General features: G+C 40.2%; 1 protein-coding gene across 9 annotated transcripts in view; it reads left to right on the plus strand.

Moving 5' to 3' along the window:
• SLC10A7 (solute carrier family 10 member 7) overlaps positions 1–24,803 on the plus strand; it is a 318,026-nt gene that overhangs the window by 16,213 nt on the left and 277,010 nt on the right. For 5 of the 9 annotated variants that reach the window (XM_061384062.1, XM_061384059.1, XM_061384058.1 and 2 more), the window contains exons 3-4: positions 3,319–3,455; positions 12,047–12,122. In XM_061384062.1, coding sequence (XP_061240046.1) covers positions 3,319–3,455; positions 12,047–12,122 — 213 coding nt within the window. The remainder of the gene's footprint in view (positions 1–3,318; positions 3,456–12,046; positions 12,123–24,803) is intronic. The other 4 variants (XR_009730249.1, XR_009730248.1, XM_061384061.1 and 1 more) reach the window with 1 other exon arrangement.

Below are 24,803 nucleotides of genomic sequence, written 5' to 3' on the forward strand. Positions count from 1 at the left end.
TTGACTAGACAGACCTTTGTTGGCAAGGTAATATCTCTGCTTTTCAATATGCTGTCTAGGTTGGTCATAACTTTCCTTCCAAGGAGTAAGTGTCTTTTATTTCATGGCTGCAGTCACCATCTGCAATGATTTTGGAGCCCAGAAAAATTGAGTCTGACATTGTTTCCCCATCTATTTCCCATGAAATGATGGGACCAGATGCCATGATCTTCGTTTTCTGAATGTTGAGCTTTAAGCCAACTTTTTCACTCTCCTCTTTCACTTTCATCAAGAGGCTTTTTAGTTCCTCTTCACTTTGTGCCGTAAGGGTGGTGTCATCTGCATATCTGAGGTTATTCATATTTCTCCTGGCAGTCTTGATTCCAGCTTGTGCTTCTTCCAGCCCAGCATTTCTCATGATGTACTCTACATATAAGCTAAATAAGCAGGGTGACAGTATACAGCCTTGACGTACTCCTTTTCCTATTTGGAACCAGTCTGTTTTTCCATGTCCAGTTCTAACTGTTGCTTCCTGACCTGCATATAGGTTTCTCAAGAGGAAGGTCAGGTGCTCTGGTATTCCCATCTCTTTCAGAATTTCCCACAGTTTATTGTGATCCACACAGTCAAAGGCTTTGGCATAGTCAATAAAGCAGAAATAGCTTTTTTTCTGGAACTCTCTTGCTTTTTCGATGATGCAGTGGATGTTGGCAATTTGATCTCTGGTTCCTCTGCCTTTTCTAAAACCATCTTGAACATCTGGAAGTTCACGGTCCAAATTCCATATATATGTGTTAATATACTGTATTGGTGTTTTTCTTTTTGGCTTACTTCACTCTGTATAATAGGCTCCAGTTTCATCCACCTCATTAGAACTGATTCAAATGCATTCTTTTTAATGGCTGAGTAATACTCCATTGTGTATATGTACCACAGCTTTCTTGTCCATTCATCTGCTGATGGACATCTAGGTTGCTTTCATGTCCTGGCTATTGTAAACAGTGCTGCGATGAACATTGGGGTAGTCTACACAGTTTTAACATATTTTCTAATAGCTCTTAACACTCTGTTGCTACCCTAAGTTATTAGTTATTCTCCCACTTTTGGACATATATGCTGATTCCCAATTTTACTGTAATAGATAATGCTATGACTATCAGTTCTTTCTATATATAAATGCTTGTAACCACTTCTTATGTCCTTAGGTGAAAAGCCTAGCCAAAACATTTTGAAATTCAGGAATATGAGTGATATTTTAGTCCTTGAGATACTCTCCCAAATTACTTTTCAGAAAAGTTAAAGCGTTTTATATTCCTATAAGAACTGTATACCAATACCTTTGTTTACTGCATTCTGGCTAGTCATTTTAATTTTTTTTAAAATAAAAACCCACTGATAGTTATTTGGTATTTGTAGAATCCCTCTGAGTGTGTTTGAGTGCGATTTGGTTTCAAGACTCCTGAGAATTCTTCCAGCTGCTGGTGCTCAAGTTTTTTCTGGGGTGAAACGTCTGGTTCGGTGTAAGACGGCCCCTTTTACGTGAGCTCTGATGTGGGCACCCAGCATGGCTTCAGGCAGCCCAGAGTGTTCTCCGTTAGATCCGGGTTGCCTGAAGTTCCACAGATGCCTGTGCCTTTAGAGATGCATTGAGATTGGATCTGCATGTCTCCCAGTGTGTCTTCACATAGAGAGATGAAGGGTGGGAGCCGCTGAGACAGATGGCAGAAAGTGGTGATCAGTGAATGAGCGTGCATTAACCTACTATTTCAGTTCAGTTCAGTTCAGTTCAGTCGCTCAGTCGTGTCCGACTCTGCGACCCCATGAATCGCAGCACGCCAGGCCTCCCTGTCCATCACCAACTCCCGGAGTTCACCCAGACTCGCGTCCATCGAGTTGGTGATGCCATCCAGCCATCTCATCCTCTGTTGTCCCCTTCTCCTCCTGCCCCCAATCCCTCCCAGCATCAGAGTCTTTTCCAATGAGTCAGCTCCTCGCATGAGGTGACTAATGTCTCTGAGGCCACTTCATGACTTAACTTGAACTAGGGAAGGTGAGGGACATTGTAGTGCTAAGTTTATAATCAGTGACTCTGTGGAATCTTTGAACGCGTTTTAAAGACTGTGTGTTTTATATGTTTTCTGTTACTTTCTGAATTTGTTTCATTTCCTCTGAATAACCACATAACTCAAAGAAATTCAAATGTAAATGCTTGTTAGTTTGGACATATTGAAATCCCAGTTTACTGTTACATCCTTTTCCAGCTGAGAGACTCACAGCGTATTCCTGGTATGTCATGTCTCCATGCAAACCTTCTCCCTCTTGAGGCAGTGCTGTGACTTGCTGGTAGAAACAGGCGTGCATGGGTTTGATAGCTTGCTAGAAATGGGTTTGATTCTGATTCACTCTCAGTCTCAATGTTCTCATCAGATAATATCTTCCTAATAAGAGTTGTTGTCAGGATTAAATGAGGTAACATTCATAAAAATGGCAAGCCAGAGCATGGCACAGAGCTCTGCTATTCAGTAAATGTTAACAGAGAAATCTAGTGATTAAAAAAATACCAGTTTATAGTTTTCTTATTTTGTATTACATGTATTCACATAATAAAAAGGTAATACTAGACCCATTTAAAAAAAAATCTAGTGAGTAGATTTTGGGGAAAGAGCCCTTTGGAATTATAGAATATTATTGGGAAAAAAAATTTTTTAAATTATGATTTGTGTGTAGATTTAGTAACATCTTGCCAAGTTGAGGCCTTGCCAGGTCTGGTGTAATGAATAAAGGGTCTCAAATTTAATTAAAATGCTAGGTCCTGCCAAAATTTTTAAATAAGACTTTATTCTTTTGAGTTAGCCAAAAAGTTTGTGTGGGTTTTTCTGTAGCATCCCGTGTGTGTGTTTATAGTGTCAGCAATTCTGAAATCTATGCTAGTGTTAAGGTAGTTAACTTAGCTGTATTCCAGAATTTTATGAATCTAAATTGTTATGGTGTATTGTATTTGAAAGAAATGAGAATATTTCATAAGTTTTATATAAAAATATAATTACCGTGAAGAGTTTCTTTTTCTTAAAGTCTATCTCTTATGCGTATGCTTACAGGTAAAAAATTTTAGCTCTGAAATAACTCCAAACTGATAGATATTAACTAGAGTTACTGTGGTGATCGTTTTGCAGTATACACAATGAATCATCGTGTTGTATGCCTAAAACTAGTACAACATTATATGTTAACTATATCTCAATTAAATGAAACCTAATTCATATGATGTTGTTTTGGCAGCAATCTCTCTTCAGAAATAGTTTTCTTACCTATGTTATTTTGTGTCCTTCATTTTCACAGGAGCTGACAAGTGCTTTGGTGCATATAAAACTACATCTTTTTATTCAGATCTTTACACTTGCATTCTTCCCAGCAGCAGTATGGCTTTTTCTTCAGCTTTTATCAATCACACCCATCAATGAATGGCTTTTAAAAGGGTATGTTTAAATATTTTGAAGGGTCCACTTTTAATGGGGCATCTTTAGTGACGTTATCATTTCTGTGGCAACTGTATATGAGAGGGCTTATGTGTGATATAAGGAAATAAAAACACTTTTAACATTATTATTATTCCTAAAAATGATAGTGTTTCATCAAGGAAGTTCATTATTTTAGTTATTTTATAACAGAAGCTTAAAAGATGCACTCTTACTTAACCTTATGGTTCCAGGAGAGACAGTTTTCTGTTGGGAGAAAAATGGAAGACACTAGAGGATGTAAGATCTGTGTTTGTGTGTGTAATGTAGGCTGTAAGTTGGGTGCTTTAACTTTTGCATTCTATATCTTACTAAATACTATGTGTTTTTAAAAATATATAGGAAATAAAAAATATATAGAGAGGACAAACATTTACTTTTTCACTTGCTCTGTTTTATGTTTGATAGGATAATTGAATTACCAATACATTTTTGTTAAGATCTTTTTTCCCATTAAAAATGTTGCCATGTTTGTGAAAAGGATTAAATGACTTAAAAATTATTTGAAGTGGTTTAAAACTAGCCACATTTTAGCATCATGGTATAACAGCTTAAATACTGAACTCCAGGCCTAAGAGTTGCATTTTAATCTAGTCTGAAACCTAGACTAGGTTTAAACTAGTCTGAAAACTCAATTTCCCTGTTTTGTAGTTATGGTGGTGGTTTAGTCTCTAAGTCGTGTCCAACTCTTGCGATGGACTGTAGCCCACCAAGCTCCTCTGTCCATGGGATTTTCCAGGCAAGAGTATTAGAGTGGTTTGCCACTTACTTCTCCAGGGAGTCTTCCCAACCCAGGGAACTGAACCCAGGTCTCCTGCACTGCAGGGAAATTCTTTACCAACTGAGCTACCAGGGAAGATGTTTTATAATTATAAAATGAAGATAATCATATTTTTATTGCCTGCTTATTAATGATTTTGGGGACATCAATTGAGATCAGTTATTCATTCATTTATTTGCTATTTATTTAGCTCCTATTATATGCTAGGAATTATAGGTTTTGGACAAACAACAGTGAACAAAATTGGCAAGTGCCAGTTAGTTTTGCATGTCAAGGACACTCTGGGTGTGATTGTCAGTAAACAAGTAAATCCGTGATCAAGATAGAGACAAATGATGTGAAGTAAAACTGTGTGATATGGTTGAAAATGGTTGAGAGGATAGACTGGTGATTAATTTACACTGCAGAGTTCTAGGGGTAGAATGTTCTAGGCAAAGAAATTAGAATGTGTAAGGGCCGGAACAAGCCTGGTATGTTCTAGAGTCAGCAAAGTGACAATGATGACCAAAGCCTAATGATGTAGAGGATGAGTAATATGACTTAGGGTTGGAAAGGTGGATAGGACCCTTCCCATAGAGCTTTGCAGGCTATGGAAAAACATTCAGTTTTAATTTTGTGAAGCTACTTGGAGGGATTTAAATAAGAGAGTGATGTGGTTCTGATTTGTACTGCAAATGATTCTTCTAGTTCCAGTATGGAGAACAGATAGTAGAAGGGCCTGAGAGAAAGCTTGGGGATCAGCTCGGAGGTTAGTGTGGTGAGGTAGCAGTGCAGTAGAAAGAAATGGATGTATGGAGATTATGTTTTAAAATTAGAGCTCTCAGAACCCATGGGTGGATAGGGTGTAGAGAGATAAGGAAAGGGAGGAGTCAAAGATGACATCTAGATTTGGGGTATGAGCTACTGGGTGATGGGTGGCATCATTTACTTAGCTGGGGGAGAAAGGTTAGGACAAGAGGGGGAATCAAGGGTGCTGTTTTAATTGAATTTGAGAGAATGATGTAAAATTTCACCAGAAATTATAAAATGCTACATAAATATGATGACATCATTTTAGAGCAACAATGTATGATGTGTATTAAGAACCAGTATTTGGGACTTCGTTGGTGGTCTGGTGGTTAAGATTCTGCACTTTCAGTGCAGGGGGCATGAGTTTGATCCCCAGATGGGGAACTAAGATATCCCATGTGCTGCACAGTATGGCCAAAAAACCCCCAAACGAGCCCAGTATTTACTGAGTATCTGCCCTTCATAGAACACTCAAGAAATTGGAAAAGACTAACATTTTCCTTGTATTCAGGGAACTTTCTAGTTTAGTTGGATATGTAGGACATACGCAGCAGCAGCAGGACATATGGGGCTTCCCAGGTGATCCCGGTGATAAGGAACCCACCTGCCAATGCAGGAAATTTAAAAAATGTGGGTTCAGTCCCTGGGTGGGGAAGATCCCCTGGAGCAGGGCATGGCAACCCACTCCGAGTATTCTTGCCTGGAGAATCCCATGGACAGAGGAGCCTGGTGGGCTTACTGTCGATGGAGTCACAAAGATTTGGATACAACTGAAGAGACTTAACATGTATGCACGTAGGATATATATATATATATAGAATAGTAGCCAATCAAAATGGTCTAGCTTGTGATTTGCTAGGTAAGTATAACCAGTTATAGGGGAAGAAGGCCAGACATCCTGGAATACGAAGTCAAGTGGGCCTTAGGAAGCATCACTATGAACAAAGCTAGTGGAGGTGATGGGATTGCAGCTGAGCTATTTCAAATCCTAAAAGATGATGCTGTGAAAGTGCTGCAGTCAATATGCCAGCAAATTTGGAAAACTCTGCAGTGGCCACAGGACTGGAAAAAGTCAGTTTTCATTCCAATCCTAAAGAAGGGCAATGCCAAAGAATGCTCAAACTACTGCACAATTGCACTCATCTCAGTTCAGTTCAGTCACTCAGTTGTGTCTGACTTTTGGCGACCCCATGGACTGCAGTACATCAGGCCTCCCTGTCCATTACCAACTCCTGGAGTTTACTCAAACTCCTGTCCATTGAGTCAGTGATGCCATCCAACCATTTCAACCTCCACTGTTGCCTTCTCCTCCCACCTTCAATCTTTCCCAGCATCAGGGTCTTTTCCATTGAGTGAATTCATTGTATCAGGTGGCCAAAGTATTGGAGCTTCAGCTTCAGCATCAGTCCTTCCAATGAATATTCAGGACTGATTTCCTTTGGGATGGACTGGTTGGATCTCCTTGCAGTCCAAGGGTCTCTCAAGAGTCTTCTCCAACACCACAGTTCAAAGGCATCAATTCTTCGGTGCTCAGCTTTCTTTATAGTCCAGCTCTTATACCCATTCTCATCTCACATGCTAGCAAAGTAATGCTCAAAATTCTCTAAGTTAGGCTTCAGCAGTATGTGAACCAAGAGCTTCCAGAAGTTTAAGCTGGATTTAGAAAAGGCACAGGAACCAGAGATCAGATTGCTAACATTGTTGGATCATAGAAAAAGCAAGAGAATTCCAGAAAAACATCTACTTCTGCTTTATTGACTACACCAAAGCCTTTGACTGTGTGGATCACAATAAACTGTGGAAAATTCTTAAAAGATGGGAATACCAAACCACCCTGCCTACCTCCTGAGAAATCTGTATGCAGGTCAAGAAGCAACAGTTAGAACCAGGCATGGAACAACGGACTGGTTCCAAACTGGGAAAGAAGTACATCAAGGTTGTATATTGTCACCCTGCTTATTTAACTTATTTGCAGAGTACATCATGAGAAATGCTGGGCAGGATGAAGCACAAGCTGGAATCAAGATTTCCGGGAGAAATATGAATAACCTCAGATATGCAGATGACACCACCCTTATGGCAGAAAGCAAAGAGGAACTAAAGAGCCTCTTGATGAAAGTGAAAGAGGAGAGTGAAAAAGCTGGCTTAAAACTCAGTGTTCAGAAAACTAAGATCATGGCATCTGGTCCCATCACTTCATGGCAAATAGATGGGGGAACAATGGAAGCAGTGACAGACTTTATTTTCTTGGGCTCCCAAAATCACTGCAGATGGTCACTGCAGCCATGAAATTAAAAGATGCTTGCTCCTTGGAAGAAAAGCTATGACTAACCTAGACAGCATATTAAGAAGCAGAGACATTACTTTGCCAACAATGGTCTATCTAGTCAAAGCTATGGTTTTTTCAGTAATCATGTATGGATATGAGAGTTGGACCGTAAAGAAAGCTGAGCACTGAAGAATTGATGCTTTTGAACCGTGGTGTTGGAGAAGACTCTTGAGAATCCCTTGGACTGCAAGGAGATCCAACCAGTCCATCTTAAAGAAGATTAGTCCTGGGTGTTCATTGGAAGGACTGATGCTAAAGCTGAAACTCCAAATCTTTGGCCACCTGTTGTAAAGAACTGACTCATTTGAAAAGACCCTGATGCTGGGACAGACTGAAGGCAGGAGGAAAAGGGGACGACAGAGGATGAGGTGGTTGGATGGCATCACCAACTTGATGGATGTGAGTTTGAGCAAGCTCTGGGAGTTGGTGAAGGACCGTGCTGCAGTAATGAGGTTGCAGAGTCGGACTTGACCGAGTGACTGAACTGAACTGAGGGGAAGAAGTTCAGCATGGATGGTGTACCTCTAAAGTAGAGAATTCAAACATGAAGCATTAGTGGGTGACAAAGATAGAAAGTTTCCTTAAGGCCAAGCTGCAAAAGGTGGGACCTACTGATCTGAAGAGTTTGGGTTTAAATTTGTGGATGATGGAGAATTCTTAAATGTGCTAAACAGGAGAACGCATGCTCAAGAGTGGTCATTAAGGAAGATTATCTGATAGTATTATCCTGGGTGTGTAGGCAGAGTAGAATTTGTAATCTTCATATGCTAAATAAAAAAAAAAAAAGCATACAATTCCACAGCTCAGGATATTGAACTGAAAGGAGTACAGACTTAGTCTGCCTCACTTAGAGAAAGCTTTTCCTCACTCATTTTTTTCTCTGTCCGCTCCCAATTTGGGAGTGCACACTCAGTATGTTAACTAGAGGGAGTTGCTGACTTTTGTATCAGGATCCTGTTTAAATCACTGAAATAAATGTATTCTGAGTACATACTCCCTTAGCTTTTTGTGTTAAAAGGAAAGAGTAGAGGTAGAGAGAACACTGAGTAGGCATTTAGATATGTCTAGACTTGGGCAAAAAAGCATCTGAAGGGGGATGATGACAATAGTCATGGAAAACAGTGGAAAATTGGTTGTGGTGATTGATTGGTTTATTAAGACTAAGTGGAGCTCCACTTAACTCCAAAGTTTCAAACTAGTTCATTAGGAGTAAACTGATCCATTGACAGAGATAAAAGTCAATTGAGAGGCAAAGTTGATTTCTTAGAAAATACATAAATTCCGTATTAGACAAGTTTAGTTCAAGGTGGTAGTCTTAGGCAGCAATGTACAGATTTGGGAATGGAGGCTGGGTTTAGCAATAGAAATTTTTAAGTATTCTTATCCATTCAGGTTTGAAAATAAGATTGAGAAGAAGAAAGTAGTAGCCAGCAAAAAACTTGAATGGGTTTGTTTAAAACACAAGGTAAATTAGAATGATGCTGTACTATGACAACCAAGAGAATAGAGTGCTTTGAGAAGCAAAGAGGTAAGGAGAATGAATGTAGGGAAAAGGATGTTGAATTTAGTGAGTGGGAGATTTCTGGTGATTTATAAGGTTACTGCTTTTACTAGAGGGGCTTCCCAGGTGGCTCAAGTGGTAAAGAATCCGCCCACCAAGTCAGGATCCATGGGAGACTTGGGGTGGGAAGTCTGGGAGGGGAAGATCCCCTGGAGGAGGAAATGGCAACCTACTCCAGTACTCTTGCTTGGAGAATCCCGTGAACTGAGGAGCCTGGTGGGCTGCAGTCCATGGGGTTGCAAAGAGTTAGACAAGACTGAGCACGTGTGTGCACATACACTTTTACTAGGAGGGTCATAAGTCAGATTCCAGGGGAGTAGAGAGAGAATGAGCTTTGGGGTCAAGTAAGTGGAGCGCAGCAGTGAGCCACAGTGATAAAGGTAGGACTATATCTTGAGGAAACAATACTAATTTTGAGGTTAGTTATCTACATTTGTGTGTTGAATGTTTTGCCTTCTTGAAGGCAGAAATGATGCCTTACACTTCTTTTTAATACCCTTGTGTAATATCCTACCTATAGAAAGCATATATATTAAATGTATAGATTAGGTTTTTTTTTTTGTTAAGATGTTGAGAACTCTCCTCCTTTGTACATAGAAAGGAAGAGACCAGAAGAGAGGGAAAGATTGAAAAAGCTAGAAAGATTGAAAATACCTGAGAGGGCTTATCACTAGTATTGGTGGCGAGGAATATAGAAGGCAGAGGCTGGAGGAACAGGCTTTGCTAAAGTCGTTGTCCCTGGATTCAGGAATAACTTAGTCCTGGATAAGTGGTTTTGTGAGCTTGGTTGTATCACTTAACTCTTTTCTTAACTTCAGTTTTCAGAAAGAGAATGGTAGTATTTATCTTAAATACTCATGAGGGATAAATGAGTAAAGTGTCTATTGTCTAGTAAAGCCTAGTAAGTGTTAATGATGTTCACGGTGATGATCACAATAAAGGGTGAGAGATTGGAAATTCATGATCAGACACTACTTGAACATCACTTGGGAAAATAGACCTTAAAAGAAGACCATATTTGGGGATTCCCTGGTGGTCTAGTGGATAGGATTCTATGCTCTTGCTGCTAAGGGCCCAGGTTCAATCCGTGGTATGGGAACTATGATCCCATAAGCCATGAGGCATGGCCAAAAAAAAAAAAAATTCCTATATTCGTGTGAATTGAACTGAAATTCCATATAAGGATTTTTTCTTAAGTCTTTAGTCAAAATTAATGAAAACCTTTATTTTTTCTTATTTCAGAGCTAATATAAATTCATTTGTAAATATTAGATAATACATTTGGAGAAGGCAATGGCAACCCACTCCAGTACTCTTGTCTGGAAAATCCCATGGGCAGAGGAGCCTGGTAGGCTGCAGTCCATGAGGTCGCTGAGTCGGACATGACTGAGCGACTTGTTTCGATTTTCACTTTCATGCATTGGAGAAGGAGATGGCAGCCCACTCCGGTGTTCTTGCCTGGAGAATCCCAGGAATGGGGGAGCCTGGTGGGCTGCCGTCTATGGGGTCGCACAGAGTCAGACACGACTGAAGCGACTTAGCAGCAGTAGCAGCAGCAGATAATACATTATTACAAAAGAGAATAAAAAATCACCTGTGATCCTACATTCAAATATTAGTCAGGTATTCTATGTCCTTGATTCCTTGTATAAACTTTCCACTTTAGTTGGGCCAGTTTCTCCTTGTCCCCAGAATGTATATTCTGTATGAATGCTGAATAATTTTTTTTTATCTTTAATAGTTGGATTTACTACTCATAATTTCATTTGCTTGTGATGCAATATATTTTTCTATTCTAAACTAAGAGAATAGACTTCTAATTACAACTAGGGAGTATGTACATAATTAATAAGAACCAAATTTAGAATAGACACTAGAATTTACTGCAGGGTCTGAATCTAAGTATATGATTCAATTTAGTTCAGTCACTCAGTCATGTCCGACTCTTTGTGACCCCATGGACTGCAGCACACCAGGCTTTTCTGTCCATCACCAACTCTTGGAGCTTACTCAACTCATGTCCATCCAACGATCTCATCCTCTGTCATCCCCTTCTCCTCCTGCCTTCAATCTTTCCCAGCATCAGGGCCTCTTCCAATGAGTCAGTTCTTTGCATCAGGTGGCCAAAGTATTGGAGTTTCAGCGTCAACATCAGTCCTTCCAATGAACATTCAGGACTGATTGCCTTTAGTATGGATTGGTTGGATCTCCTTGCAGTATATGATTGTATGATGCCTATTTTACAATGATATTATAGCAACATGAAAATGTCTTTTATGAGATGAGTTTCAGAATTGCTGTTTTGTGGAAAAGAATTAACAAATGTAAGCTTGCGTGTTTGTTAAATACATTTGAACTTTGCAAGAGGTTTTTTAAAATATATATATAACTTTATTTATTTTTGATTACACTGAGTCTTTGTTGCTGCTGAGGTTTTTCTCTAGTTTTGGTGATGGACAATACTGAGTAGTTGAGGTACATGGATGTCTCTTTGCAGTACTGGCTCTTGTTTCAAGCTCTAGGGTGTTCAAGGTCCAGTAATTGCAGCATGTGGGCTCAGTAGTTTTAGCTGCCAGGCAAGACTGTGGCACACAAGCTTAGTTGCTCCACAGCATGTGGGATCTCTCCAGATCAGGGATCAAACCTCTGTCTCTTCCATCGGCATTCGAATTCTTTATCACTGAGCCACCATGGAAGCCCTGCAAGAGGTTTTAAAGTTTTATTTTTACCAAAAGCCTTCCTATAAAACATATATGGAAAAGATGCCTGAAAATAACTAAGCTTATATACACTTACCAAATGATAAACCGTTTGGGTTATTTTCGATCATTATACTCACCATAATCTGACTGTTTTTTGAATTTTATAAGAGCTTAAATAATTTTAAAAATGAGATCACTCAAATCTGTGGCATGGAGTGAGAGTTTCTACTAAGCTGTGTTGGCTCATACAGAATTGTCTGAACTTGACAGAACATGTGCACCAATAAATGTTCTCCCAGCTCTGCTGTTTTAGAATGAATGTAGTGAAAATTTTATAATTGGGAAAAAAAAAGAAACCTATTTATAATTGCTCTTTGTTTTCTATTTCAGGTTGCAGACAGTAGGTTGCATGCCTCCGCCTGTGTCTTCTGCGGTGATATTAACCAAGGCAGTTGGTGGAAACGAGGTGAGTCATGGGGCTAGCTTTTTAAAACATAAGTGGGTGCTATCCTTTTATTTTATATTTTATTTTATGACAAAGGAATCACATCCCAGAAAATGCATAACTATAGCAGCTTATGAAAGAAGCGGGTAGATTCGTGTGTTAGAAAGAGGCTAAAATTGACAATAATGAGTGGAATTTAGGATTTCAAGGAGAAAAGCAAGGGAGGTGAATGAAACAGAGATAGATCGTGATTTTTCTACTTCAGTGAGAAATGAGGAGACAGAGGACAAGGAATCCAAGCCAAGGGGCTTTTACATCCAAGACTCGTGAACTGAGGACACCCGCTATGGCCATTCCTCAGTTCTTAAAAAAATTTAGGGCAAACTACGGTCATGGAAAAAGGGTCAGTATAAGTTTAATGGCAGGTGAAGATGGTATTAAAAAAGGAGAAATGAGGCCAGGTTTCTAAGATGAGTTCAAAGAAATTATCCAACTCCTAGGGAACTGTAGCCAAAGAGGAGTGCTTATGTATCGGGATGGCAGTAGTCAACTGTGGGACCTACTTACAGGTGGTTCTTCTTGGCTGAGAGTCCCTATGACTTTGTACCAAGGGACTCTGCTTTGTAGTCACTTATTTCTCCTGATATCTTATCACTCAGAAAAGAATACAAATTTAAACATTTTTTAATTAATGTACTTATTTTTGGCCGCGCTGGGTCTCTGTTGCTGCGTGGACTTTCTCTAGTTGTGGCGAGCAGGGGCAGTTCTCTAGTTATGGTGCTCGGGCTTCTGGTCGAGGTGGCTTCTCTTGATGCAGAGCACAGGCTCTAGGCGCCTGGCTTCAGTAGTTGCAGGGCACGGCTCAGTAGTTATGGCTTTTAGGCTCTAGAGCTCGTGGTTAGGAGTCGTGGCACGCAGACTTAGTTGCCCTGCAGCACGCAGGATCTTCCCAGACCAGGGATTGAACCTGTGTCCCCTGCGGTGGCAGGTGGATTCTTAACCACTCGACCATCAGGGTAGTCCAAGAAAAGCATACCTTTGAATGAGGCAGGATATATGTATTTTTAAATGGGGGATAATTGCTTTACAATTGTGTTGGTTTCTGCCATATATAGACATGAATCAGCCATAGGTATACATATATCCCCTCCCTCTTGAATCTCTCTTACCTCTCACACTTATTGTGATTTTTACTTAATTTGCATTACCCAGTAACTAATAATGGTGAGCATTTTTATCTTTCCATGTGCTTATTTGTTATCTATGTCTTCTTTTGGGAGATGTCTACTAAAATTTTGCTTTTTACAAAATTGAGTGTTTTGCTTTCTTATTGATGAGCTTTGACAATTTTCTATATTCTGGATACAAGACCTTTATTATATATATATATGCTTTGTAAATATTTTTCCCAGTCTGGTTTGTCTTTGATTTTCTAACCAGTGTCTTTTGAAGAGCAGAATGGTGGTAGAGAAACCAATAGGTGGTAAGATTCTGTATTTATTGAGTTGGCCAAAAAGTTCATTTGGGTTTTTCCGTAATGTATTTTGAAGGCACAGGATATGCTGATGGATTGGATGTGGGGTGTGAGAGAAGAAAGGGTCGAGAGTGACTTCAAGGTTTTTGATTGAGCAGCTGGAAGGATGGAGTTTGCTGAAGTGGAGAAGAGTGCTGTGTGACAGCAAATATGTGGGGTTGTTTAGTCTGGGTAGCCACAGTGTACTGTGATAACTAAGAACGGCAAAATCTCAGTTAATCATAAAGGGTTATTTCTTGCTAATGGTACCTGTCCCATGTGAGTCAGTGGGAAGATCTTTGCCATTACTAAGGAAACCTGGTTAGTGAAGGCTTATGTTTTGAAAGTACATCATCTGGATGGAGCACAAAGCATTTTAGGTGTGCCATAAGAGAGATAGAGAGATTCAGTTCAGTTCAGTCACTCAGTCGTGTCTGACTCTTTGTGACCCCATGAATCGCAGCACGCCAGGCCTCCCGGTCCATCACCAACTCCCGGAGTTCACCCAAACTCATGTGCATCGAGTCGGTGATGCCATCCAGCCATCTCATCCTCTGTCGTCCCCTAATCCTCCTGCCCTCAATCCCTCCCAGCATCAGGGTCTTTTCCAATGAGCTTGCTGCTGCTACTGCTAAGTTGTTTCAGTTGTGTCCGACTCCGTGCGACCCCATGGACTGCAGCTTACCAGGCTTCTCCAGGCAAGAACACTGGAGTGGGTTGCCATTTCCTTCTCCAATGCATGAAAGTGGAAAGTGAAAGTGAAGTCGCTCAGTCACGTCTGACTCTTAGCGACCCCATGGACTGCAGCCCACCAGGCTCCTCCATCCATGGGATTTTCCAGGCAACAGTTAGAGAATCACAAATGGACTTTTTGTTTTTCTGTTGGATGTGATATGTGGTGCTTCTGCTCACATTACATTGGCCAGAACAAGTCGTGTGGCCTTACCATATTCCTGTGCCCTCAAGGAGAGGGGAACTGGACTGATGAACACTTGTAATGTCAGCCATATGGTAAACATGGAGTACTGTTTTTTTTTTTTTTTTTTTTGTATGTCGAGATGCCTATTACATATCCAGTTGAAGATGTCAGTGAGAAATTATAGATACAAGGGTTGAGAGTTGAGGGAGTGGCCTAAACCTGGAGATGTAAATTAGGGCATCATCAATGAATAAATGATATTTAAAGCCAAGATTGTGTATGAGATTCCATAGACAGAAAAGAGCAAAGGTTCAAGGATTGAGCCTGGGGACCCTCCAACATTAAGAGGTTAAGGCAATGAGGAATAACCAGCAAAGGCAACAGAGAGAGTATAATTAATGAGACTGAAGGAAAAACAAGAGAGCATGGTATCCAGGAAGCCAGGTGAAGAAGGGGTGTGAAGGAGGAGGATATGATGAGTGGTGTCAGATTTTGACACCAGTGCTTCCCAGATGGTGCCGGTGGTAAAGAACCTGTCTGCCAATGCAGGAGACTTAAGAGACTTGGGTTCGATCCCTGAGTAGGCAAGATCCCCTGGTGGAGGGCATGGCAATCCACTGTAGTGTGCTTGCCTGGAGTACCCATAGGCTGAGGAACCTGGTGTGGTACAGTCTATAAGGGTCCCAAAGAATTGGACATGACTGAAGTAACTTAGCATGCATGCATGTCAGATTCTACTGATGGGAGTTGTGTAAATGAATTCTGAGAATTTACCGTTAAATTAAGCTATGCAGAGGTTACTGTTAACCTTTAACAGACTGGTTTTGGTAGAGGGCAGGGGCAAAAGCTTGTTTGGAGTAGGCTTAAGGAAAACAGGAAGAGAAGAATTAGCGACAAGAAGTATAGACCGTGGTTATGATGTCCTTTGTGATAAAAAGGAATAGAGAAATGGGGCTATTTTTAGAGAGGGATGTGTGGTCAAGATTTACTCTTTCAGAAAGGACAGGATTTTCTATTATGATGGGAACTGTACAGTGGAGAGGGAGCTGTGGATTTAAGAGAGAGTGCTGGAGCAGTTTATTTGATCAAGTGAGAGACAGTGATGTTGGGTTATATGAGCTTCAGTAGGAACTTAGACCATTTATTCATAATAATAGGAGGGAAGACAGAGTGCATGGCTATAGATCTGTGTAAATGGGTTGAGGGGCACGCTTGGAAGTTTTATTCTGATGGCTTTTATTTTTTCATAGCACATGAGAATGAGGGTGGGGTCAATGCTATTCATGTTTCAGATGAGAGGAGAAAATGTGGACTTGCCCTGTCGATGAGAGTGAGTCACCCAGAGAGGACAGTAGTGTTGCCAGGTAGCACCAAGGACCGGCTGAGATCAAGCCCTGCCTTTAAAGTGAAGTCAGGAGTCACGGATCTGTGTTTTCTCTAAGTGTAGGAATGGAATTGGCAGATAATTGGATTTAACCAACATCTCATTATGCCAAGAGATTCTTTCAGTTGCCACATAATTAACAAGGTAGGGAAGTTACGAAAGTCTTGGATTAGCGCCTGCTATGATTATCTATCTATTGCCTTGAAAGAATTTGAGGAAAGGGTTAATTTGTTTAACTGTGTCATTTATCTCTTTCTAATGTGATTCCCTTAAAAACCTTTTCTTTCTCAAATGACTTTTGGCAGAAGTTCAAAGATCACTCATTTTCTTGACATTAACATGTAGCATTTGAATGTATATCTACATGTTCATCCCCCAGTGGATATTTACATTAATGTTGCATTTTAGTAATATAGAATTTATGAACATCTTCTTTGTCTTCTAGCATCATTGTTCTAGTTCTTTAATGTTTATTATGCAGTTTCATGATTATCAAGAATTTTTGAAATCCTGGAGAGTGAGACATAATTGTTCACAAATATTGAACGCTGAGCTTCAGAAAAGAAGCTTGCAAAGTCCAGTTTGGTCATATCTTCTGATATGAAGTGAATAGACTCTTTTATTTTTATATGAAATTATGGGAGAAAACGATGTGCACAAAGATATTAGATAATTTTAAGTTTTAAGCCTTTCTAAAATTAATTGAAGAAAGTAGGGAAATCCACTAGACCATTCAGGTATGATCTAAATCAAATCCCTTATGATTATACAATGGAAGTGACAGACAGATTCCAGGAATTAGATCTGATAGACAGAGTGCCTGAAGAACTATCGACAGAGGTTCGTGACATTGTATAGGAGACAGTGCTCAAGAACATCCCCAAGAAAAAGAAATGCAAAAAGGCAAAATGATTGTCTGACAAGGCCTTACAAATAGCTGTGAAAAGAAGAAAAGTGAAAAGCAAAGGAGAGAAGGAAAGATATACCCTTTGAATGGAGAGTTCCAAAGAACAGCAAGAAGAGATAAGAAAGCCTTCCTCAGTGATCAGTGCAAAGAAATAGAGGAAAACAATAGAATGGGAAAGACTAGAGATCTCTTCAAGAAAATTAGAGTTACCAAGGGAACATTTCATGCAAAGATGGTCTCGATAAAGGACGGAAACTGTATGGACCTAATAGAAGCAGAAGATATTAAGAAGAGGTGGCAAGAATACACAAAAGCACTGTACAAAAAAGGTCTTCATGACCCAGATAACCACAATTGTGTGATCACTCACCGAGAGCCAGACATCCTGGAATGTGAAGTCAAGTGGGCCTTAGGAAGCATCACTACGAACAAAGTTAATGGGGGTGATGGAATTCCAGTTGAGCTATTTCAAATCCTGAAAGATGATGCTGTGAAAGTGCTACACTCAATATGTCAGCAAATTTGGAAAACTCAGCAGTGGCTACAGAACTGGAAAAGGTCACTTTTCATTCCAATCCCAAAGAAAGCCAATGCCAAGGAATGCTCAAACTACCGCAGAATTGCACTCATCTCACACGCTAGTAAAGTAATACTCAAAATTCTCCAAGCCAGGCTTCAGCAGTATCTGAACCGTGAGCTTCCAGATGTTCAAGCTGGTTTTAGAAAATGCAGAGGAACCAGACATCAAATTGCCAACATCCACTGCATCATCGAAAAAGCAAGAGAGTTCCAGAAAAACATCTATTTCGCTTTATTGACTATGCCAAAGCCTTTGACTGTGTGGATCACAATAAACTGTGGAAAATTCTGAAAGAGATGGGAATACCAGACCACCTGATCTGTCTCCTAAGAAATCTGTATGCAGGTCAAGAAACAACAGTTAGAATTAGACCTGGAACAACAGACTGGTTCCAAATTGGGAAAGGAGTACATCAAGGCTGTATATTGTCACCCTGCTTATTTAACTTCTATGCAGAGTACATCATGAGAAACACTGGGCTGGAAGAAGCACAAGCTGGAATCAAGATTGCTGGGAGAAATATCAATAATCTCAGATATGCAGATGACACCATCCTTATGGCAGAAAGTGAAAGTGAAAAGGAACTAAAAAGCCTCTTGATGAAAGTGAAAGTGGAGAGTGAAAAAGTTGGCTTAAAGCTCAACATTCAGAAGATGAAGATTATGGCATCTGATCCCATCACTTCATGGCAAATAGATGGGGAAACAGTGGAAACAGTGTCAGACTTTATTTTTGGGGGCTCCAAAATTCACTGCAGATGGTGATTGCAGCCATGAAATTAAAAGATGCTTACTCCTTGGAAGGAAAGTTATGACCAACGTAGATAGCTTATTGAAAAGCAGAGACATTACTTTTCCAACAAAGGTCTGTCTAGTCAAGGCTATGGTTTTTCCAGTGGTCACGTATGGATGTGAGAGTTGGACTGTGAAGAAAGCTGAGTGCCGAAGAATTGATGCTTTTGAACTGTGGTGTTGGAGAAGACTCTTGAGAGTCCCTTGGACTGCAAGGAGATCCAACCAGTCCATTCTGAAGGAGATCAGGCCTGGGATTTCTTTGGAAGGAATGATGCTAAAGCTGAAACTCCAGTACTTTGGCCACCTCATGTGAAGTGTTGACTCCTTGGAAAAGACTCTGATGCTAGGAGGGATTGGAGGCAGGTGGAGAAGGGGACGGCAGAGGATGAGATGGCTGGATGGCATCACTGACTCGATGGACGTGAGTTTGAGTGAACTCCGGGAGTTGGTGATGGACAGGGAGGCCTGGCGTGCTGCGATTCATGGGGTCGCAAAGAGTCGGACACGACTGAGTGACTGAACTGAACTGAACTCATGGGTTAAAATGTGTAACTGTGTAGCCTATTTGTATTTAATGATTTGGGGGATGTATGCAGATAGAGTAGTGTCATTTGAAATGATTCTGTTCATTCATTTTGTAAAGTTGTTATATAATTTAGTAGGAATTTTTTTCTGTTACTTATATACCTCTCATTGTAAATGCCTTTTCCATAAGATTGGTGGTTACAGAAAAGGTTTTGTCATGAGTTGAAAGTTATTGCCTCCCTTAAACTCACGTCTTGTCCTTTGGTGAGAATAGCCTTATTACTTTTTGTTAAAATTAAGGAACAATTTCTGCTTTGATAACCTACATCGCTGTTGTTTCAGTGAGCCAACTATAAGCATTGCAGTGGCCGTGGGTACTCGGTGTGCGTGCAGAGCAGTGCATGTATGCTAGAATGCCAGCACACCCTTGAGGTATTAGATTGAGACTGTTTAAGGGTATAGCTGACTGACAGTCTTATTTTGTGGCTTTTAAATTTTAAATTACTTTCATTTAAATATTAGAAACTTGGTTAGCTTCTATTTTGTGATTGTTATTTATTCATTCCGGTGTTTTAAATGTGATTTTTCAAACTCCAGGGTTGTAGTGTGTGCTGTTCACATGGTCTGATTGGTGGTGATGGTGATTATGTGTGTGTATGTATGTGTGTGCATGAAGTTTTAGTTCCTTTTTCAAATAATAGAGAAAGTGATGACTTGGTGAACCCTATTTTCATTGTCAAGTGTAAAAAAGAAGATAGATCAAAATGTTTTCTATTCTAACTTGTGAGACGTAGGATAAACACTTTTTTTTTTTTGGTTTAAAACTGTATACATTTCTCTTCCAAAGTTTGGTGGTAAAAGACATGTTTTTTTTTTTCCTCCAAAAGCCTTACATAGGTTTTAAGCCTTATAGGATTTGCTAAGAGAATCATTGCACTCAAATTCGAGTAACTTCTACCTTTTAGTAACTACCACAGGGATTTCTTAAAGAAGTTTCTTTAAAAAAAATAAAACTGGAAAATAATTTCCTGAGTTTGGAGAGAAAGTATTATGTGGTTTTCATGTTGTTGTTACAGAGGTATTTTTATTTCATTTGACACTTATACTGTTGTTTAATGAAAAAGCAAGAGGGGTAAGTGTTTGGGAAAAGATACACTGTTTTTTTTTTTTTACCTTGATATTTCATTTTTTTGCAAGCTGAAGTTGGGAATGATTCAGCTAAAAGCCATTCCTCAAAATGTGAAGTAAATATGAGGTCTTAGTTCCTGAGTAAATTTCCAAAGCTGTATAACTTTGTAAAATTGTGTGAGTCTGGGCGATGAACCACGTAGGAGAGAAATATAATCATGGATTTCTTCCCTCAAATATTTGAAGGAAAAAAAGAAATTAAAAGCATTATAAATTAGAGACAAATCAGAGCAAGTTAGGAAGAAATATCTAGGCATATCTAAGAGTAATATTTTATGTTAAATACTTTGTTCTCTGTGTTAAGGCTAAACCTGATAATTTGAACCATGAAAATAAGACACCTTCACCATGAAAGCCGTATATTAATTATAGGCATGTTATTTATGTTGGTTTACTTTTTTGTTTGTCTCGCAAAGTGAATTCTGTAGATCGCCCACATCTGCATTACCTGGGGTGATTAGAAAAAAAAAGAAAATCCCTAATCTCCACTTGAGACCTATTGAATTAAAATGTATAGTTGATAGGCCTCAGGATTTTCCTCTTTCTTCTTTCTTTCCTTTATTAAAATTATGAGATAGCATACCTACAGAAGGTACATAAAACATATATACAGTTTAAGGCCTAATAATAAACCCCACTGTGCCTACCATTCAACTTTAGAAATAGAATATGATAGTCATAGTACCTAAATGCCAGGTGCTAATACCTGTGTTGTTGTTTTTAATGTATTTAAAAATAAAGATAATTCTGTATTGCCCTTCAAAAAAAAAAAAAAAGAAATAGAATATGATAGTCAGCAGTAGTTCAGCAGCCTCTTCATGTAGGCAGTGCCTTCTTCCATAGGGAGTCAAAAAGGAGACTAAGATCTGGGGCCTGCCTTCCAGAAAGCTTTCATGGAGTATGATGTTATACTATTCAAAACCTCTATTTCATGCTATAAACCTCACAGAAGTAGGCAAAATAGGCTAGCATGGCTTTACATTGTCCCATATCATTAAAATCAGTTTTTCTTCTTTAGTTTAAAAAAATTCCAAGAGGTACCCCAAATGAGTTCAGCCTCTTTCAGCTGTGTGGGGCAGCCTGCAGTTCCATGTGGGATCTGGACTGCGTTTGTTCCTGTCTGCTTGTTTAGTTAAGATGGTGTGCTTCTTTTACTATAAATAGATTTAGCTGACATTTTTATTGTATTTTAGTTAGCAGGCTGAAGGATTTTAGAACCCTTTGATAGTCATGCAGAATTCTAAGTACATTTTAAAGAAAAGTTTTGATTTCAGGTATGGTACAAAGGTGACAGGTTGAAAGTGTGTGTGCGCGTGTGCGTGTGCGTGTGTGTGTGTGCGTGTGCGTGCGCGTGCGTGTGCGTGTGCATGTGTGTGTGTGTGCGTGTGTGTGTGTGTGTGTGTGTGTGCGTGTGCATGCATGCATGTGCGCTTAATTTCAGCAATAGGGTTATTGCCCAAATCTCTTCAAAGAAAACTTAAGTGTGTCTCCTGAGCAAAGAAAATTATTACATGTGGTGAACTCTTTAAGTCATTGACGAAGGTCATGGCAGTCTGAGTGTATTTAAAAAAGGTTTTCTATCTGCTTGGAAAGCAAATGAAGCACTCATTATGAACTTAAAAATTCTAGCTATGAGAAGATTTTTGCTAGAGGTGAAAGATCAAGATCATCACAGCCCAAACAGAGCTGGAAAGTTCAATTTCTGGCTGATCAGCAAGGCATGAAACATTTCAGGGTTATTTTGCATTATCAGTGGGGAGTTGATCTTGCTAATCCAATGCATGAAGATAAGATTCACTGAAACATTTATAAAGGCATTTAGAGTAGATCTGATCAGCGGAGAGAAGACTTGAAGTGAGGAGGAAATCTGATCTGTCAGTCAGTGTCTCAGCTTCAGGTGTCACTGGGCTTCTGTGTGCCTTGCCTTTCTCTTCTGTGAAGTGGACTTGATCACTGCCTTTGTTGGGCTTCCCATAGCACTAGTGGTAAAGAACTTGCCTGCTACTGCAGGAGACAGAGGAGACACAGGTTCAATCCCTGGGTCGAGAAAATCCCCTGGAGGAAGACATGGCAACCCACTCCGGTATTCTTGCCTAGAGAATCCCATGAACAGAGGAGCCTGGAAGATGAGAGATTGCAGGGTGGGACACAACTGAAGCAGCTTAGTACACACACACTGCCTTTTCTTGGAGTGAGAGTTTAATGGTTTTCTGGAGCAATCTTGTATAGCCTGAAAATAGCTGTCAATGTTGAGCACTCTAGCAAGCTGGCCTGTTTGTACTTTCTACGCTCCAGCCATTTTGGGGGGCTCCAAAATCACTGCAGATGGTGACTGCAGCCATGAAACTAAAAGACCCTTACTCATTGGAAGAAAAGTTATGACCAACCTAGACAGCATATTAAAAAGCAGAGACATTACTTTGCCAACAAAGGTCCATCTAGTTAAGGCTGTGGTTTTTCCAGTACTCTTGTATGGATGTGAGAGTTGGACTATAAGGAAAGCTGAGTGCTGACGAAGTGATGCTTTTGAACTGTGGTGTTGGAGAAGACTCTTGAGAGTCTCTTGGACTGCAAGGAGATCCAACCAGTCCATCCTAAAGGAAATCAGTCCTGAATATTCATTGGAAGGACTGATGTTGAAGCTGAAACTCCAATACTTTGGCCACCTGATGCGGAGAGCTGACTCATTTGGAAAGACCCTGATGCTGGGAAAGATTGAGGGCTGGAACAGAAGGGGATGACAGAGGATGAGATGGTTGGATGGCATCACTGACACAATGGACATGGGTTTGGGTGGATTCCGGGAGTTGGTGGACAGGGAGGCCTGGCGTGCTGCAGTCCATGGGGTCACAAGGAGTCAGACATGACTGAGTGGCTGAACTGAACTAAACTGAACACTCCAGCCTCCTGTGCTCTCTGGGAAATGGTAACAGTGATTCCTCTTTGACAGATGAAAGAACAGAAGTCACAGCAGCAAGGAATTCCATGTTCATATGCATCTTCCATTTCTACCGTTTAACTTTAGTCTCATTTTTGGTATTGGGTTAGCATTCTTAGGAGCCCTTGAAAGAACTGACTGTTTGTTTGAAGCTGCTATACAACTGGCTTGAAACATATCTAGATTTCCCAAGATTCTTTGTGTAACTTAGAATTGTTTCATTCCTTTATGTCGCAAATTAGAATTCCTCATACCTTAATGCCTCTTAAATTGTCTTCCTTTTCTACCACTCTAACCAAATGAGTCCTCTCAATGGTTGGCCATGGAATCTGTTCAGCCAATGCAGGGGTTGGTTCTCCGTTCTCATCCTCCGTGACCTGACGGCAGCCTGTGATCCCATGGCTACTTGCCTCCAACTCCCCTTTCCTTCCCTGACCCTCTTCTCTCATCATTCTGTTCCTACATCTCTCATCTCTCCTTTTCTTATCTAGCTGCTCTCCCATATGAATGGGAGAGTCTTCCAGGGACCTGATCTTGAAACACCCTGTTCCACATCGCCAGAGTCCTCTTTCTGACTCTTTCTATAGATGAAGTCATTTGACCTCCATCTTTGGGTCCAGCTCTGCCTCAGATCCAAGGACCAGTCCTGATCTTGGGTAAGAAGTACTTAACACCAGCTGAACATGCTGAGGCTCAGCATCACCACTGTGCTAACGTTGTAGCCAAGGATACACTTGCCAGGCAATCAGAGCAGGTGTTTGATTCCTCCTTTTGCCTCTGCTCACCTAGTAGTGCTCACCAGGTAAGCCCTGGATCTCTCTGAGCCTAGGTTTTCCCATTTGAGGAGCAATAGTATTTGCATCCTTATTTCATAGGATTGCTTACAAGGATCTCATGAAATCATATGCAGAAGTACTTACAAGTTGTGAGGGAATATATCAAGTAGGCATCAGCATTATCCTCATTGTAGAGGTTTGTCACTGATGAAATCACCTAGTTTAGAGAGTCATTATCATTGCTTCCTCAAAGTTTGCTCTAAGTTCATTCATTTACTCTATTTTTTTTTCTTTTGAACTTTTTATTTTGTATTGGGGTATAGCCACTTAACAGTGTTGTGATAGTTCAGCTGAACAGTGAAGGGACTTAGCCATACATATACCTGTATCCATTCTGTCCCAAACCCACCTCCCATCCAGGCTGCCACATAACATTGAGTGGAGTTTCATGTGCTGTACAATAGGTCTTTGTTGGCTATCCACTTTAAGTATAGCTGTGTGTATGTGACCATCCCAAACTCCCTAACTACTCCTTCCCTCCGGGCAACCTTCAGTTTGTTTTCTAAGTCTGTGCGTATTTCTTGTTTTGTAAGCAAGTGCATTTGTGTCATTTCTGTTTGGATTCCATGTGTAAGGGGTGTCATATGGTATTCCTCCTCTATCTGATGTTTCACTCGGTAGGACACTCTCTAGGTCCACCTATGTTGCTGCCAGTGGCATTCTTTCTTTCCTTTTAATGGCTGAGTAATATTCCACTGTATATATGTACCACATCTTCTTTATCCATTCCTCTATCAGTGGACATTTAGGTTGCTTCCATGTCTTGGCTATTGTAAACAGTGCTGCAGTGAACACTGGGGTGACTGTATCCTTTCAGATCATGTTTTTTTTTTTTTTTTTCTTCTGGATACATGCCCAAGAGTGGGATTGCAGGGTCATCTGGTCGCTCTATTTTTATTTTCTTAAGGAACCTCCATACTGTTCTCCATAGTGGTTGTAACAGCTTGCATTCCTGCCAACAGTGTAGGAGGGTTCCCTTCTCTCCATATCCTTTCCAGCATTTATTGTTTGTAGATATTTTGATGATATCTATTCTGGCTGGTGTAAGGTGATACCTCATTGTGGTTTTGATGTACATTTCTCTAATCATTAGTGATGTTGGACATCTTTTCATGTGT

Source organism: Bos javanicus, chromosome 17 (genome assembly GCF_032452875.1).
Source record: "Bos javanicus breed banteng chromosome 17, ARS-OSU_banteng_1.0, whole genome shotgun sequence".
NCBI lineage: Eukaryota > Metazoa > Chordata > Mammalia > Artiodactyla > Bovidae > Bos > Bos javanicus.